Source organism: Bufo bufo, chromosome 2 (assembly GCF_905171765.1).
Source record: "Bufo bufo chromosome 2, aBufBuf1.1, whole genome shotgun sequence".
NCBI classification, from domain to species: Eukaryota; Metazoa; Chordata; class Amphibia; order Anura; family Bufonidae; genus Bufo; species Bufo bufo.
In genome coordinates, this window is record NC_053390.1 from 788682452 (window position 1) to 788698761 (window position 16310).

Below are 16310 nucleotides of genomic sequence, written 5' to 3' on the forward strand. Positions count from 1 at the left end.
CTGGGAGCAAGTCTTCATAAGAGCGCTCATTCCTGATAACTGCCCGGTATAATCGTGCTGCACATCTCTGTGTAATCAGGGATGTGCTACCGATAATCAATATAACCAAAGGAAGGAGGAATGACCGTGGTAGTGATCATTCCTCCCCAATCACTTTACATTGGCCTGTGTAATAGGCCGATGCAAAGAGCGCCAATCAAATTTTTTTTTAAATTTGCGGCCCCTTGAAATAGAGCGATGTGACAATGCGGCCCTCAGTTGTGCACCCCTGCCTTATGATGATGAACAATGTACACGGGTTGTGCCTGACTGCTTACAGCACCTGAGGCTTCTTGACTGCGCAGGCGCAATCCACGTAAAATTTGTGGGTGGAAACCGGGCTGTGGATCACCTGTCGTAAATTGGGCATGGAAGTGCCCGCAGCGCTGTCCAGGTAGATGAATATTAGTCATTATAAGGGCTCATTCAGACGGCCGTATGTTGCTTTCCGCATCTGATTCGCACTTATGTGGATAAGATGCGAATCCATTCACTTCTATGGGGCCTCGAAAGATGTCTGCATGTCTGTCTGCATCTTTTATGCCGTTCTACGGCCCCGCAAAACAAATAAGACCTGTTCTATACTTGTCAGTGACCCTATTGAAGTCTTAATGCAATCAATTTTTGCGGACCCCAAAAAACGTACGGCCGCCTGAATGAGCCCTAAGGCAATACTTGCATTACACATCACGGGGGGGCTAGATGAGATAAAAAAAAAATAACTCTTCTAACCCCTTTAAAAGGATATTCTGGTAATATAAAGTTATCCTCTATCTACAGGATAGAGAATAATTATTAGAGCTTTAGGGGTCCTCTGCTGATCATGAGAACGGGGGCCTGTGCTCTACAGGACCCCCTGAAACGAGCGGAGTGGCAGGTCCAGCCTGCAGACTGCTGCTCCATTCATTTCTATTGAACCTGCTGGAAGTAGCTGAGCGCTTGTACCCGGCTGTCTCTGGCACTCCTATAAAGATGTATACCGTATATATGCATGTTTCGTGATTGGTGGGGGCCCCAATGATCATCACCCTGCCAGTCAGACCCCCTATCCCGTGGATAGGTGATAAGTTCATGTAATGGGACATTCCCTGGCCAAGTGTTTAATAGTGATGACCTCTCCTTGGTATCGCAGCTCAGCCCCATTTACTTGAATAGGGCTGAGCTGGCCTAGGCCATGTGACCGATGAACGTGACGTCACTGTCTTAGGAAGAGACCGCATCACTCACAGACTCTTCAAATCGCCGATCAGCAAGGCTGCCGGGAGTCGAACCCCCACCGATCAGATATTGGTGACCTTTTCTGAGGATAGTTCATCAGTATTAAACACTCGGAGAACCCCTTTAACTAACATGATAAAGCACGTCCTTGCATATAAAGGAGCGGTAAATGGCCTTCAGCGTTGAGGACTGGAGGGTCTTCAGGGTCCTGTACAGTACACACAGGGACAGATAATCCGGTTATATTTAGACTGGACAGTGCACCGAATTTATCACCGTGACTCATGCCGGAAAATATATTTGGTGCACTGAGCTGCTAGACGCTCTTGTCTAACTTTACACCATATATTGTTTGGCCTAATTGTGGCCCACGCTGTCTCATAAACTGGTTACAGAGACCCTGTGCAAATCTTGGGTCACCTTCTTATTTTGAGCAGCTGTAGTGCAAGCCGAGTGCTGGAGTCAACGCAAGCTTCTGGCTCTAATCGTCCCTCTGGCCCTGATTGACAGCTCTTTCCCTGTAGCAGTCAGCAGCAGGGCAGATCTCTGAGCTCATGAATACGAGGACTCCTGAGCTCGAGCGCTGGACTCCGGCACTCAGAATGCACTAGATCGGCTCGGTACTTATTTAAGCAAAACATCTAGGTCAGCGTTCCTCAGCTCCAGTCCTCAGGGACCACCTGCCAGTCATGTTTTCAGGATTTCCTTAGCATTCAGCAGGTGAAATAATTAGTGTCAGTGCATCAGGACATACCACAGGTATGCATTCTGTGGGATATTCTAGAATCATGACTGGTAGGTGGGCCCTGAGGACTGGAGTTGAGGAACACTGATCTAGGTCACTCCAGGTAAGTAACCCAACTTTTTGCTTAGGGTCTATGTCACAGCGTTATGCTGCCCCCAGATAGGACATAAAATTGTTGACTGATTCCCTTTAAGCCACCCCCTTTTCTTCAGAGCAGCATCCTCTTGTCTCGTTTGGTGCAAACTATGTCTAAAACGCATAAGTGTGGTGCAAGGCATATATGGCAATTTTTTTGGGTGCAAATTGAGCTACAACTAGTAATGTGTAATGCAGGCGCCCGCACCTTGTGTCCCAAGCAGCAGCTCCTGTAGTATCATGTAGTATCGTACTATAGGTGCTACTAGACTACCAATCGGGGCTTGCATTGCAGTAATACAAGGAGTTGGTGTTAAAGCAGACATCCAGTTTTGCATCTAAAAGCCGCCTAATATATCAAGCTCCTTGTGTAAAATCAAGTTTCTAATCTAGAATGAAAAAACAAACTAACGTAAATTTATTCACATAGATTAGGAAAAGAATTGAATTACTGCAGCCCTTTACTTTCTCCCTGCCGATGGATAGCTAGAGTGGAAGAGATACTACAAATCCTGTGGCAGAAATCGGAGGCTAACAGACAGATTTGCTCTGCTGGTGTGCAGTAGATCCACATGAGGATTACCACCCGTGTTATTCATTGGGGCTAATCTGAGGCGCTTCCGCTTGAAATAATCAGCATGGCAGATGTATTCCATGGAGGCAATAAAAATCCACCTGGATCTGATGTCTGTGAACAAGGCTGCAGGAAAACCATTCACATGAATTGGATGCAGATGGTCTTTGCATTTGACTTAGAATTCAGTCTGGGCTCTGCATGGAAATTAGTTTCCTCTATTAGAGAGATTACAAGCTGTAGAGAGGTTGCTAGCCAATGAAGTCCTGTGATTACAGCAGCCTTGGCACAGATTCAGGCAGTACTATAATATTAGAGGATCCTTCAGGCTGGCCAGTGAGCAAGGAGCTCGCTGGAATAAGTTTGGTCCGCTCTAAATTGGCTTGGGTTTGTGTAGATTCAACACGACCACCCCTTTTAATACTTGGATTGGATCAAAGCTGTGGGGAGGGAGGCCTTGCTGGTATAGGGCTGACAATGGCTCTTCCCTGGGATACCAATAGCTGCTCATCCGTATAGTTGGCTGCTCCTTATCTCACACCATGCTTGATTAAGTAGTGCCAGGCGGTGATGTGTTACCAGCGGCCGTAGTGGTTCGGAGAACTTTTCAAGAGCCATTGTTAAGTAATGAATTATTCTTGGTTTAGTCTCTACAGTAAAGGAGCTTACTCATGAACCCCTCCTATCAGCGCGGAGAGCCGCCCCGGGCAGACCTAACCCTTCCATGCTCTATGTCTATGTGGATGGCAATTCCCTGATACTGTGGTTTGGGGGCAAGGTGAGGCAGCCCGATATTAGATCCAAAATGCGTAGTGCATTACTGTCCTGTGTATTAAGCAGGGCTGTGGAGTCGGAGTCGGGGGAAATTTTGGGTACCTGGAGTCGGAGTCGGCAAACAATGCACCGACTCCGACTCCTACTAAATTTAGATTGGAATAAAAAAAAAAAAAGCAAGTTTAAATGTCTCAATTCACAAAAAGTTATAATTAATGACTTCTCTACTGTAAGAATAAAGACCAATGCATGCAGTGCCTCACGTAACCGCAAAACGAACACGTTAAGTGACCGTGAAGAAGCACGCTTTTCATGTGCTTCACTATATGGCACGCAACGCACAATTAGGAGCTGCAATACTTATACTTTCCATAGTGTTGTGTTCTGCTTTTACAGTGAACGCAGCGTCCAAGTGTAACCTAGCCTCTCACTGATAAGGGATTAAATAAATATGTTTTTTGCAGGACTAGAGAGTGAGACACTTGTATAAGTGAAGGGAATGGAGGGCTAATAGTTCAAGACTGAAGCTGTAAACCATTGGAAAAACTGCTGTCATTTAGCTATAAAAACTTGTTGGCTTCCCAGCCAGTAGTCCTGTGGTAGGTTGCGTTTCTTTCCCTCAAGGAATGTATAAAATTCATTTGCATATTAATACAGAGGAGTCGGAGTCGGAAGTACATAAAACTGAGGAGTCGGAGTCGGAACATTTATCTACCGACTCCACAGCCCTGGTATTAAGTGATTGTGCTCAGTAGGCACTGTATTATAGTTAGGGATGCTATGGATAAAGCAGGTAAGGAGGGTGGACACAGGCTGCTGTCGCCCTTTTTTTTTTTATATGTAAGAAAAAAAAAAATGCATTTAAAAACGCTTGCTTTGTGTTTGTTTGTTTTTTTTTTAATAGTGGGTTTTAGGGCACTTTCACACTAGCAGTATTCTTTTCTGGCGCTGAGTTCCATCCTAGGGGCTCAATACTAGAAAAGAACTGATCAGTTTTATCCTAATGCATTCTGAATGGAGAGCATTCCGTCTAGGATGCATCAGGATGTCTTCAGTTCAGTCTTTTTGACTGATACGGCAAAAGATAAAACCGCAGCATGCTACGGTTTTATCTCCGGCCATAAAAACTGAAGACTTGCCTGAAGGCATTTTTTTTTCCATAGGAATGTTTGCAGAACGGAACAGGTAGTTGCTGATAGAACAGCCCTATTCTTGTCCGTAATGCGGATAATAATAGGACATACGGACTTGCGGAAATGGAATGCCCCCCGAGTAACTTCCTTTTTATTTGTGGACCCATTGAAATGAATGGTTCTGCATACGGTCCGCCAAAAAAAAACGGAATGGACACAGAAAGAAAATACGTTCGTGAGTCCTGACACACAGGCTTTTTTGGCCCTGCTTGAAAAAGCCTATGTACGGCTACCTGCACATTGGTGCAGGATGTCTTGCAGAAATTTTGCACCAATTTCCGTGTGGATATCTGTATGTTTCCTCACCTAAAAACCACATTTGTTACTTTTTGCTGCGGATTTGATGCGGTTTTTCTGCAGACCTCAGCCTTGCATTGAAAAGAGTGAATTTTGCAGAAAGAATTGACACGCTGAATTTTGAAATCCGCACAGCAGGTCAATATCCGCACGGAATAAAAAAGCAGAACGTATATGATTTGTGAAGTCTCGTTCACTTTGCTGGTACTGTATTAGGCCTCATGCACACGACCGTAGTTCAAGTCCGCATCCGAGCCGCAGTTTTTGCGGCTCGGGTGCGGACCCATTCACTTCGATGGGGCCGCAAAAGATGCGGACAGCACTCAGTGTGCTGTCCGCGTCCGTTGCTCCGTTCCGTGGCCCCGCAAAAAAATATAGCATGTCCTATTCTCGTCCGTTTTGCGGACAAGAAAAGGCATTTCTACAATGGGCTGGCTTCCGTTTTTTTCGGATCCGTGTGGAAGGCATACGGGCGGCTTCCGTTTTTTTCGCGGATCTGCGGTTTGCGGACCGCAAAAAATGGAACGGTCGTGTGCATGAGGCCTTGCCCTGCGGTTTTTCCACACAAGTATCCACGTGTAATCCACATCGTGTGCAGGTAGCTTATATACCTGTGGGAATAAATGCAAAAAAAACGCATCTTGTGATTTAAAAAAACAAAAAATAATTGCTGTTGACCCACAGAAAACACAGTAAAGGAAAAGGTCACAAAAAAAAAACCCTCATGGTTGTCCCATATTTATACAACCCCATCGAGCTGGCGTTTTTGCATAAAAAAATGCAAAAAAAAAAGCGGAATTTATCACAAGCTGTGCTCCAAAATTCTGGATTCAGAATGGCTCAAAATAGGGAAAAACGCTTTGAGATTTCAAAAGTCGCAAAATTTGGTGTAGAAAGTGGAAAACCTCTTGAGACAGAAGAGGGAGACTTAGAGATGCAGCACATTCATCAAGTGCTGTGTAACATTTGATAAACTTTGTGCACATGACAGCACTGCAGACCCCTGCTATTTTCCCCATGTGCGACCACTATGACTATATCAGAGGACGTATACAGCCCCCTCCACCTCTGTACATGATCACACCCGTCAGGGCCTCCTACACTATGGAGAGGCCTCCAGAGCGGCAGGCTACATGTGATTTCTGCATGGCAGTGATGTCAGCAGGACCTGAATGTGTTGGTAGAAGTTTCACAGAAAAAAAAATAAAGCGCAGGTGGCAGCTTTAGTGTCCTGTAAGGGTATATTCATACACGGCAGATTTTTTTCTTTTTTTGGGGGGACGATATTTCTGCGCCTCTCGCTTATAGGGATGAGACCATCAGGACTCTATTTGCATGCTGCATCAGTAGCCCCGTTCAGATGTATAGAACTGATTTTTTAAGTTGCAGACATTTCTGCTAAAAATGTACCCCGTGTGTGTAAAAAAACTAAAGTTGTTCAGCTGTTTCTTAAAGAGGACCTGTCCCCTCTCCTGACAGGTCTGTTTCAACAGCTTCATGCATTCCCCATGTGATAACAATTCTGGAGCATCTATTCTTATGGCTCTATGTTGTGCCGTTCCTTTATTATTCCTGCTGGAAGTTATGAATGAATTACTAGCAGTCTGCAGTAAGGGTACAGAGGGGTGGTTACTATTTGGGGGGAGGGGGGGTCCTTGCACAGTCTGACAATGACAGCACTGATTGGATAGAGTGAGTCTGGGCAGGTACACACCCCTTAGTGGTTACCTCCCCTCTGTGCCCTTACTGCAGACTGCTAGCAATTCATTCATAACTTCTAGCAGGAATAATAAAGGAATGGCACAACATAGAGCCATAAGAATAGATGCTCCAGAATTGTTGTTGTTACATGGGGAATGTATGTAGCTATTAAAGCAAGGATGTCAGGAAGAGTAACAGGTCCTCTTTAATTCCATCTGTTTGTGGGAAAGCTGGGTGACAATTTTAGTTTGGCTGCCATAGCAGCTCCTGCTTAGTTTATTATTAGTTTAGATTATTCTAACTCATTCATAATCACCTGGAAGATCATATAGGTCCATTATAGCGGGAAAAAAATAAGCAGTATAGATGTGAATGAAGCACTTGGGGTGCGATATAACACTCGCTATAAGCTGCTGAATCTGCAGGATCATGTCTGTTGCATCTGATCTCTCTCTACTTCCTCCTCCCTCCCCTCTCCATAGACTTCTATCAGCAAACAGGTAGCTTGTCTCGGTTTTAACAAGGATTTATTACAGAAGATAGATAGAAAGTTAGTTTAGGAAAGAGGGGGCAGCTGATAACTGGAGAAGGAGGCATTTTTCTCTGATAAGTTACATTACAAACTTTCTGATATGCGCCTGTACTATTAATTTATATAAAGTGATGCCTTTAAAGGGATTATGTCACCATGCATATTTCCTTTTACATTTTTTTTTTTCATTTTAGTACTGCACATTCTATATCCTATACGTGATTATGGGGGCAGCCATCTTGTGTGAGCTGCCATTACCAGCTTTTAGACATATGCTTTACAGCGGCAACATGAACCATAGACACAATGGACCGGAGGGGACTCATTGACTTGTATGGGAGAGCGTTGTGTAGGCGTGCTCTGTGATATGTTTACATGTCATTGTGCAGGGAAGGAGAAGAGGTGAACTGTGACCATCGCCTATTGTAATTTATAATTACCTGTCATTATAATCCTCCCTGTGATGATTATGGGATGACTGCTGAGAAGTGATCTCCACAGAAAAGGAAGTGCTATCATTTTTTTATTAATAGTATTGTGAGGCTCAATAATCAGTGTGAAAAGTGCCAAAATGTAGATTATTATTATTTTTTTTTTATATATACTGACATATAAAAATAAGCACCCGGACATTCTAAATAAAGTATTTTTAACTTAATTATTTTTTTTAAGCCATGGGTAATTTTCTGAAGACACTTTCCCTTTAAGGAAGAACGAATGGTAGGCTAGTGAGTGATGTAAAAGTACCAAAAATTTCATGACCACCTTTATTGAAACTTAGAGGGGTTTTCCATTGATTGTCTGTGGGTATGAGATTATGGTGCGAGATATTGCAGCTTCGTCCCATTCTGCAGTCCACTGCTAAGTGGAAGAAACGGGCAGGCTGCTTGTTGTCGCAGGGGACCCTCCAACCAGCTGATCAATGGAGGTCCCAAGAGTCAAACCCCTACCTATCAGTATCCTGACCCTGTCACACCTTATACAGATATATCAGTCTCTGGCGGGTACTCAGTTCCGCTTGGCATCTGATATATTCATCTCTGGGATTGTTTGTGCTGCTCGGTGTACTGAAGAGCTGTAACAAAGTCATGCTCCTGCCAGGACTACAGATGGAATCCTTAGATGCCTCGGTCAATAGCCTTTTACTGCAGCATCTAGAGGGAAGGGGCTCCTTCTGTCAGCCAGTTGGCACCCCACAACATGATTGCAGGGTGCCAGTGGGCTGCCGTGGCTGGGGGCCTGACATGGTCATGCCTTTGGTCTTGCACTGTGTAACACATGGCCGTCCGTAGTTCTCTCTGGTCCTTTCTATGGAAGGAGGACCCTTGTCCTGAAGATGGGGAACACCATAAACATCTAAAGTGGGTATACCTACTTAAAGAAAGCGAAACTCTTCAATAGTTAATATGGGTTACAGTTTCCTGTGAATTTACAGCATCGGAGTCATATTGGGGTTTTGCCATCACAGACAATGGGGGCATATCGCTAGGATATGCCCCCATTGTCTGATAGGTGCGGGTCCCGCCTCTGGGACTCGCACCTACAACGAAAACGGAGCGGGGAAATTAATGGAGGACGCACTGCACATGCGCAGCCTCCCTCCATTCATTTCACTGGGGCCGCCGAAAATAGCCGAGCACTGGCTCGGCTATTTCCGTCTGCCCCATAGAAACGAATAGGAGCAGGGGCCGCGCGTGCAGCTACAGCTCTCCCGCTTCGTTCTTCTTGTAGGTGTGGGTCACAGAGGTGGGACCTGCACTTATCAGACAATGGGGGCATATCTTAGCGATATGTCCCCATTGTATGTGATGGGAATACCCCTATTACTGTAGCATCTATTCTAGAGGGAAGTATATTGTTTGCAGCTTCATGTCAGCGATTATACAAGTCATTATCTATGCTTGTCTCTTGCAGTTCCTGAGGATATGCGCTGACCTCTTCCGACTGGTCCCCTTCCTCGTCTTCATCATTGTCCCGTTCATGGAGTTCCTTCTCCCAGTTGTGTTGAAGCTATTTCCAAATATGCTGCCTTCCACCTTCGAGACCACTTCAAAGAAGGTGAAAACAAGAACTGGAGGACTTTCTGCGGCGGAGGGTGCACCAAACCACAGTTGGCTTGACCAGCTGTGTCTCCCATTGGAACCCTAAGCTACAGGAAGCTGCAGAGCATTCACTGTACACAATCGCATCCTTTTAACGGGGGGGGGGGGGGAGTCTGGTGGTTTTTCTTACCGAGAGTCAGTTGGCAGTTCTGCACCATTTAGGGTCAATTCGCACGTCCGTAATTCTGTTCCGCATTTTGAGGAACGGAATTGCGGACCCATTCATTTCTATGGGTTTGCACAATGTGCTGCCCGGATCCGGAATTGCGGATCCGCACTTCCGGGTCCGCCATTCCATTCTCGAAAAAAAAAAATAGAACATGTCCTATTTTTGTCCGCGGACAAGATTAAGCATTTTCTATTAAGTGCTGGCGATGTGTGGTCTGCAAAATGCGGAACACACATTGCCAGGGCCCTTTGTTTTGTGGATCTGCAAAACACACACGGACGTGTGAATGGACCCTTAATCTGAGTCTGCATGACCACCTCAGTGAGATGGATAGAGAAATAAGGGTAAGAACAAACAGCAGGTGGCGCTAGACAGATGCATTTTATTGAATACCTTGGCGACTATACTAGACTTTTAATTACATGTCATTGCAAAAGTATTCAGATCCAGGTGCTGGTTAGAAAAACGTAGAATATTTTTCGGGGCACAACCCCTTTAAATATCCTGGTATATCCAGGCCGAACTGGATGTCTTTTTTCAGCCTTATAAACTTATGTTACTAGAGCTCAGTGTAAAGCAGGTGCGACTGTGACTCGCTTGCGGCAACTCAACATGTTTTTTTTTGTGTGTGTGTAATGGGCGTTGCAAATCCTAAATCGCGCGCGCCTCACAGTGAAATCGTCCCCTAAAATAGTCACATGACTCCAGCGGAACAGCAGGACGGTTCGCACACACTGTTTTGGTCATGCTACTTGTAGGCAGCTTGATGCTGCAAGGCTAAAGATGCCGTGTAGTCCCAGCCTTATGGTTCAGTGTTGTATGAGGCAGCCAGAATCCGATGTAGGATACAAAAGATTACAGGCTGTGCACCCTTTATAATATTTGTGCTCTTCGTTGTACTCCAGGAGGAGCGGTTGAAGAAGGAGCTGAGGGTGAAGCTGGAGTTGGCCAAGTTCTTGCAGGACACGATTGAGGAGATGGCACTAAGGAATAAGGCAGCCAAAGGAAACGTCACCGCCGAATTTTCCATCTTTTTCCAAAAGGTATGACTTGAGTAACGACTCGGGCTTCTGCTGCTTTCTTCCAAGGTTGGACAATCTGCCCCTAAACCATCCAGTGCTGCAATATATTTCACTAATAAGATGCTGCTCTTTAAAGGGACGTGCTTTGCTATATTAGATCCGTAGAGGTTTTCAGCTGCTGGTTGCAAGAAAAAGGTTCCCATTCAGTCACAGTTGGCAGAGCTCTTAGTTTCTTGGTGATGTAGTAAAACCTAAAGTACATTACAAATGTAATTGTGGGCTTTCCTCATCATGAACTTAGACGCTTTATCCCCACGGGCAAAGTATTTGTATTGGGAGTGCAAAACCTATTTGGCAGAGGCAGTGTTTAGAAGGTTCTTAAAGGGGTATTCCCATCACAATGTTAAATCTGTTAATGATTTGACAGTGATCATTTTTGTAAATACATTTTATTACCCAATTCCCACCCTTTTTGAGAAATTAAGTCCCCTCTTACCTGATTGTTGTCTTTCGTCTCCCCTGGTTACGGCCACCTCTCCTGTCGAATCTCGCCGGGCCGCGCTTGTGCAGAAGACTGAAGATTTTCTCCCTGCCGGGCCGCGCAATGTCCTGAACGCGCACGCCGCCCCGCATGCGCCATGATGACTTATTCCTGGCCTGCATAGTACAGAGCCGGCGTGCGCGTTCGTGGCTCTGTACTATACTGACATTGCGCGGCAGGGAGAAAATCTTCAATGTCCTGAATGCGCACGCAGGCTCTGTACTATGCAGGCCAGGAATAAGTCACCATGACGCATGCGCAACGGTGTGCGCGTTCAGGACATTCCGTAGGCCCGGCCGGGAGAAAAACTTCAGTCTTCTGCGCAAGCGCGGCCTGGCCCGGGAGAAGACGTAAATCAAGCCCAGCCGAATCCAGGAAGTGAACGTCGCGCTGGACACAGGTAAGTATGAAAACTGAAGATGGGAATACCCCTTTAAGCTCTGACCTAAGGTCTGTCAATTTGGTTAGATGGGAGGCAATTAAGGATGGTTTGTGGAGAAGTTCCAATTTCTGTGTCTTTACTAATAGAGCATCTACCCGCGCTGCTCTCTTTCTTGAGTCTAGCTCCTCTGCTAATGAATTGAAGGCTATGTGAGCAACCCACAGCACATGGGGGGGGAGGTTTCTGGGAGGGAGTTCAATAGGAAATCTTCATCTAGCAATTTTTGTACCTGCCTCTTCTGGGTATCGGTGGATATCAGTTGTTCGTTGAGCCGCCATTTAAAAGCTCTAGGGGCACGTTCTGGCGTGGAGATCTTCAAGAACACAGGTGAGTGGTCTGATAGATGAATAGATCCTATTTTAGTATCCTGGCACAATTGTAAATGTTCTTTTGAGATGTACAAATAGCCTAGCCCAGGGGTGTCAAACTCAAATTCATCGGGGGCCGCATCAGCAGTTTGGTCACCCTCAAAGGGCCGGAAAACTTACAGTTACTTGGCTTGGCCCTTGGGGATCTCGGACGCCACTTCCACACTTTGGCCGGGGGCTCGGTGGAGCTGATGAGGTGTTTTATCCTAATGAGAAAGATTTCATAATAAGTATTTGGAGATAATAGCAGCCCCCAGTAATAGCAGCCCCCAGTAATAACAGCCCCCTGTAATAACAGCCCCTCTGTGCCAGTAATAACAGCCCCCTTTGCCAGTAATAACAGCCCCCCCTTTGCCAGTAATAACAGCCCCCCCTTTGCCAGTAATAACAGCCCCCCCTTTGCCAGTAATAACAGCCCCCCTTTGCCAGTAATAACAGCCCCCCCTTTGCCAGTAATAACAGCCCCCCCCTTTGCCAGTAATAACAGCCCCCAGTAATAAGAGCCCCTCTGTGTCAGTAATAACAGCCCCCAGTAATAAGAGCCCCTCTGTGCCAGTAATAACAGCCCCCAGTAATAAGAGCCCCTCTGTGTCAGTAATAACAGCCCCCAGTAATAACAGCCCCTCTGTGCCAGTAATAACAGCCCCTCTGTGCCAGTAATAACAGCCCCCAGTAATAAGAGCCCCTCTGTGTCAGTAATAACAGCCCCCAGTAATAACAGCCCCTCTGTGCCAGTAATAACAGCCCCTCTGTGCCAGTAATAACAGCCCCTCTGTGCCAGTAATAACAGCCCCTCTGTGTCAGTAATAACAGCCCCTCTGTGTCAGTAATAACAGCCCCTCTGTGTCAGTAATAACAGCCCCTCTGTGCCAGTAATAACAGCCCCCCCTTTGCCAGTAATAACAGCCCCCAGTAATAACAGCCCCTCTGTGCCAGTAATAACAGCCCCCCTTTGCCAGTAATAACAGCCCCCCTTTGCCAGTAATAACAGCCCCCCTTTGCCAGTAATAACAGCCCCCCTTTGCCAGTAATAACAGCCCCCCCTTTGCCAGTAATAACAGCCCCCCCTTTGCCAGTAATAACAAACAGCCCCCCCTTTGCCAGTAATAACAAACAGCCCCCCCTTTGCCAGTAATAACAAACAGCCCCCCCTTTGCCAGTAATAACAAACAGCCCCCCCTTTGCCAGTAATAACAAACAGCCCCCCCTTTGCCAGTAATAACAAACAGCCCCCCCTTTGCCAGTAATAACAAACAGCCCCCCCTTTGCCAGTAATAACAAACAGCCCCCCCTTTGCCAGTAATAACAAACAGCCCCCCCTTTGCCAGTAATAACAAACAGCCCCCCCTTTGCCAGTAATAACAAACAGCCCCCCCTTTGCCAGTAATAACAGCCCCCCCTTTGCCAGTAATAACAAACAGCCCCCCCTTTGCCAGTAATAACAAACAGCCCCCGCCAGTAAAAGTATTGTACATAACAAAAAAAAACACATACTTACCTCCATGTCAGTGATGCGATGCAGGCCTCTTCTGGCCTGTGTCCCACGCTGTATAACTCAGGCAGCGCGATGACATCATCGCACCGCCTGCGCCGGCCTCTGATAGGCTGCAGACACTAGGCCGGCAGCCTATCAGAGGAAGGGAAAGGGACACGCCTCTCCCTCCCCTACCGCAGCACAGGCAGGCATCTGTATCGCTGTCCTGAGGACGGCGATACAGATGACTGGAGATGAGCGCTTCCACAATGGAAGCGCTCATCTCCCTGTGCCCAGCCGCCGCCGCCAGCTCGCTCGCCTGCCGCATATCGGCGGCGGCTGCGCGGGCCACATGACGAGGTCTGGCGGGCCGGATTCGGCCCGCGGGCCTTGTGTTTGACACCCGTGGCCTAGCCTTTGGTAGGATCTATGTACATTGGAGAAGAAGGTGTAGTGGCGGCTGGAGGGATTTAGCAATCTCCAGGTATCAACTAGGTGAATGTTATGGAGGTTTCTGCGTGTGATTTTGAGGGCTCTCTGTGACAGGGCAGATCTTTGGGAGGATGAGTCCAATTGAGGTTCTAAAGTAATATTTAACTCTCCTCTCCCCGGACGACCGCACCTTCACTAAAGGATTCTATAATTGGGAAAAGAGACTTGAACCAGGCTAATTGATTTACATTAGGGGCATAGATATTAAAGGGGTTGTCCAAGTTATGTTTATTGATGACCTAGCACCCCGCCTCCTCTTCAAACAGCTGATCGGCGGGGTGCTAGGTCATCAATAAATATAACTTGGACAACCCCTTTTAATAAACGTATATGTCTGATTGGCTAATTTGCCCTTCACTAGAATCTATCTGCCCTCGGTATCTTGGATATGGTTACAATATTGCTGAAGCCCACACTTACACCCCTGGAGGCTGATGAGTCTGATCCACAATGGGAACCACATAGGGAACCGTGAGTAAGAAAGGTTTGGGTAATGGTTAAATCTAAAATGGGTTTCCTGCAAGAGGAGGACGGAGCAGCCCATTTTCTTCAAATGTGAAAAGATCTGGCACCTCTTGGAGGGGGGATGAAGTCCCTTCACATTGTAAGAGGCTATTTTGAGATTAGCCATATTAAATTGGTTGTACATAGGAATGGTGCTCCCTTACTATATGGCGTGTAGATCATGAAATTGTATACTCAGCCTCCCAAGGTGAAGCGAAGGGGTTCCTCCGCAAGATTCCCACTGCTTCATTTCTGGAGAGTCACGTGTTAAGAAGCATTCCGTGCAACAAAAAACAGTATCAAAATAAAATAACCAAAAACAGGGTATAAACCATGAGGCTAAATTCAACATAAATAGCCTTTTGAATAAGACTTGTATCATTGAAGAATAAATGGTAGAAGTGGGAAAAGAGAGAGAGAGAGAGAGAGAGAGAGGGTGGGGGGAGTTAAAACTGTATTGTGTTATAACTCCCTTCGATAGAAGTAAGGATCAGGTCTAAAGCTCAGGTAAGCTAGACAGGTGGAGTAGGAGAGGGATGGATAGATATAGTCGGCAGAGCCGGTAAAGAGGGGGACCTGAACCTACTCTAGGTGTAATATCTGAGAGAACATTTAGATTGGGGTGATTGTACCCGGTAAATAAAGCTTAAATAGATCAGTCTCCTATTGGAAGTCTTCTGGGAGTAGTATTCCTTTTGTCCCTTTTATCTCTTGTGGATTTGGGAGTACGTTGTCTTTGCCTGGATCTTGTCTTGGTAGTTCAGGAAGGTCTGCAAGTTCCTAGTTCCTGGACGGGGTCCCAGTTAGAAATGGCGAGTGGATCAATCTGTAACAGTTTATAAACGGCGTTTGTCACAGAAAGAGGATATCTGGATTCTGCGACCCTCGTGCGCGAAGGATAGGACAAAAGGGAAGGACCATCTGTAGATGATTTTGTGTGACCTTAGCCAGTCAGTCAAGGGTTTGAGTGCTCTTCTTTTCCTCAGCGTGGATTGTGCTAGGTCTTGAAAGACCTACATTTTGTGACTCTCTCACACGATAGTATTAGTGTCCCTTGCTCTTGACAGAATAGCCTCTTTCACTGGGAAACTCAGAAACGTACAAATTTACGTCCCTTGGTGGCTCAGATGGAGGCGCTTTCGGGCGAAGGGCTCTATGTGCCCTCTCTAGGATGATTTCATGGGCAGAGTCTGGGCCCAGAAGTTGCAAACATATTTGAGCAATCTTGTTAGGGATGTCGCCTGCACCTGCTTTCTCTGGAATTCCGCGGAATCGCAGATTATTGCGTATCCCCCTCCCCCCGATATTCTTGGTGTTCAATTGCGTTATACATAGTATTTAAGTTGGTCTGAAACACTTGTAGGCGCTGTGATACTGCAGCCTGGTGTTGGAGGATTAGAGTTTGGGAGTCCTCTAAAGATTCAACTCTTGTTCCTATCTGGCGAACATCCTGCTTTATGGCTGCCAGATCCGTGCTCAGCGGTTCCAACGCAGAGGTTAGAGAGGATGAGTGGGATATCGGGAGGTTATCTGATTCAACCTCACCTCCGCCAGCTGCTCCCAAATCTTCCGGCTGTCTCTGGCTAGCCGCTCGTGGAGTTGCCGGTGCCATCTTGGAGACGTAAGTAGCAGCGGCTTTCTTTATGAATTTCTCCATGTCTCCGCCACTTGCCCCGGACTTCGGGTGGCCGGTATGTTCCTCTGTCTTGGGATTTCCGATTTTGACCATAGTTGATCGTTATGGCTGATTCAGGCAGCCATCTCCATCCGGCGCTTGCTCCGCACCCCTAAAGTACATTACAAAGTATGTTTAGGATAAAGGTCCCATGTCCCCACCTCAGGGTCACCTCACCGTTCAGGGGCAGAGATGACTGTAATGGGTTGTGATCAGTTAATGGGGGGATAATATGAAGAAAGGTTCCTGTATCCCCTCCATCCCTGGGGAATCACTGAGGATGTGCGGGGGAGATGACCGTAACGGTCTATGA

The 16310-nt window shown here is 46.4% G+C and overlaps 1 protein-coding gene across 4 annotated transcripts in view; it reads left to right on the top strand.

The window, feature by feature from the left end:
• The window catches only part of LETM1 (leucine zipper and EF-hand containing transmembrane protein 1), a 55848-nt gene that overhangs the window by 22494 nt on the left and 17044 nt on the right, over positions 1 to 16310 (top strand). For all 4 annotated transcript variants that reach the window (XR_005776412.1, XR_005776413.1, XM_040419223.1 and 1 more), the window contains exons 4-5: positions 9123 to 9266; positions 10385 to 10522. Coding sequence is in view for 2 of the 4 variants with exons in the window: in XM_040419223.1 (XP_040275157.1) it covers positions 9123 to 9266; positions 10385 to 10522 (282 nt within the window). In the remaining 2 variants the exon portion in view is untranslated. The remainder of the gene's footprint in view (positions 1 to 9122; positions 9267 to 10384; positions 10523 to 16310) is intronic.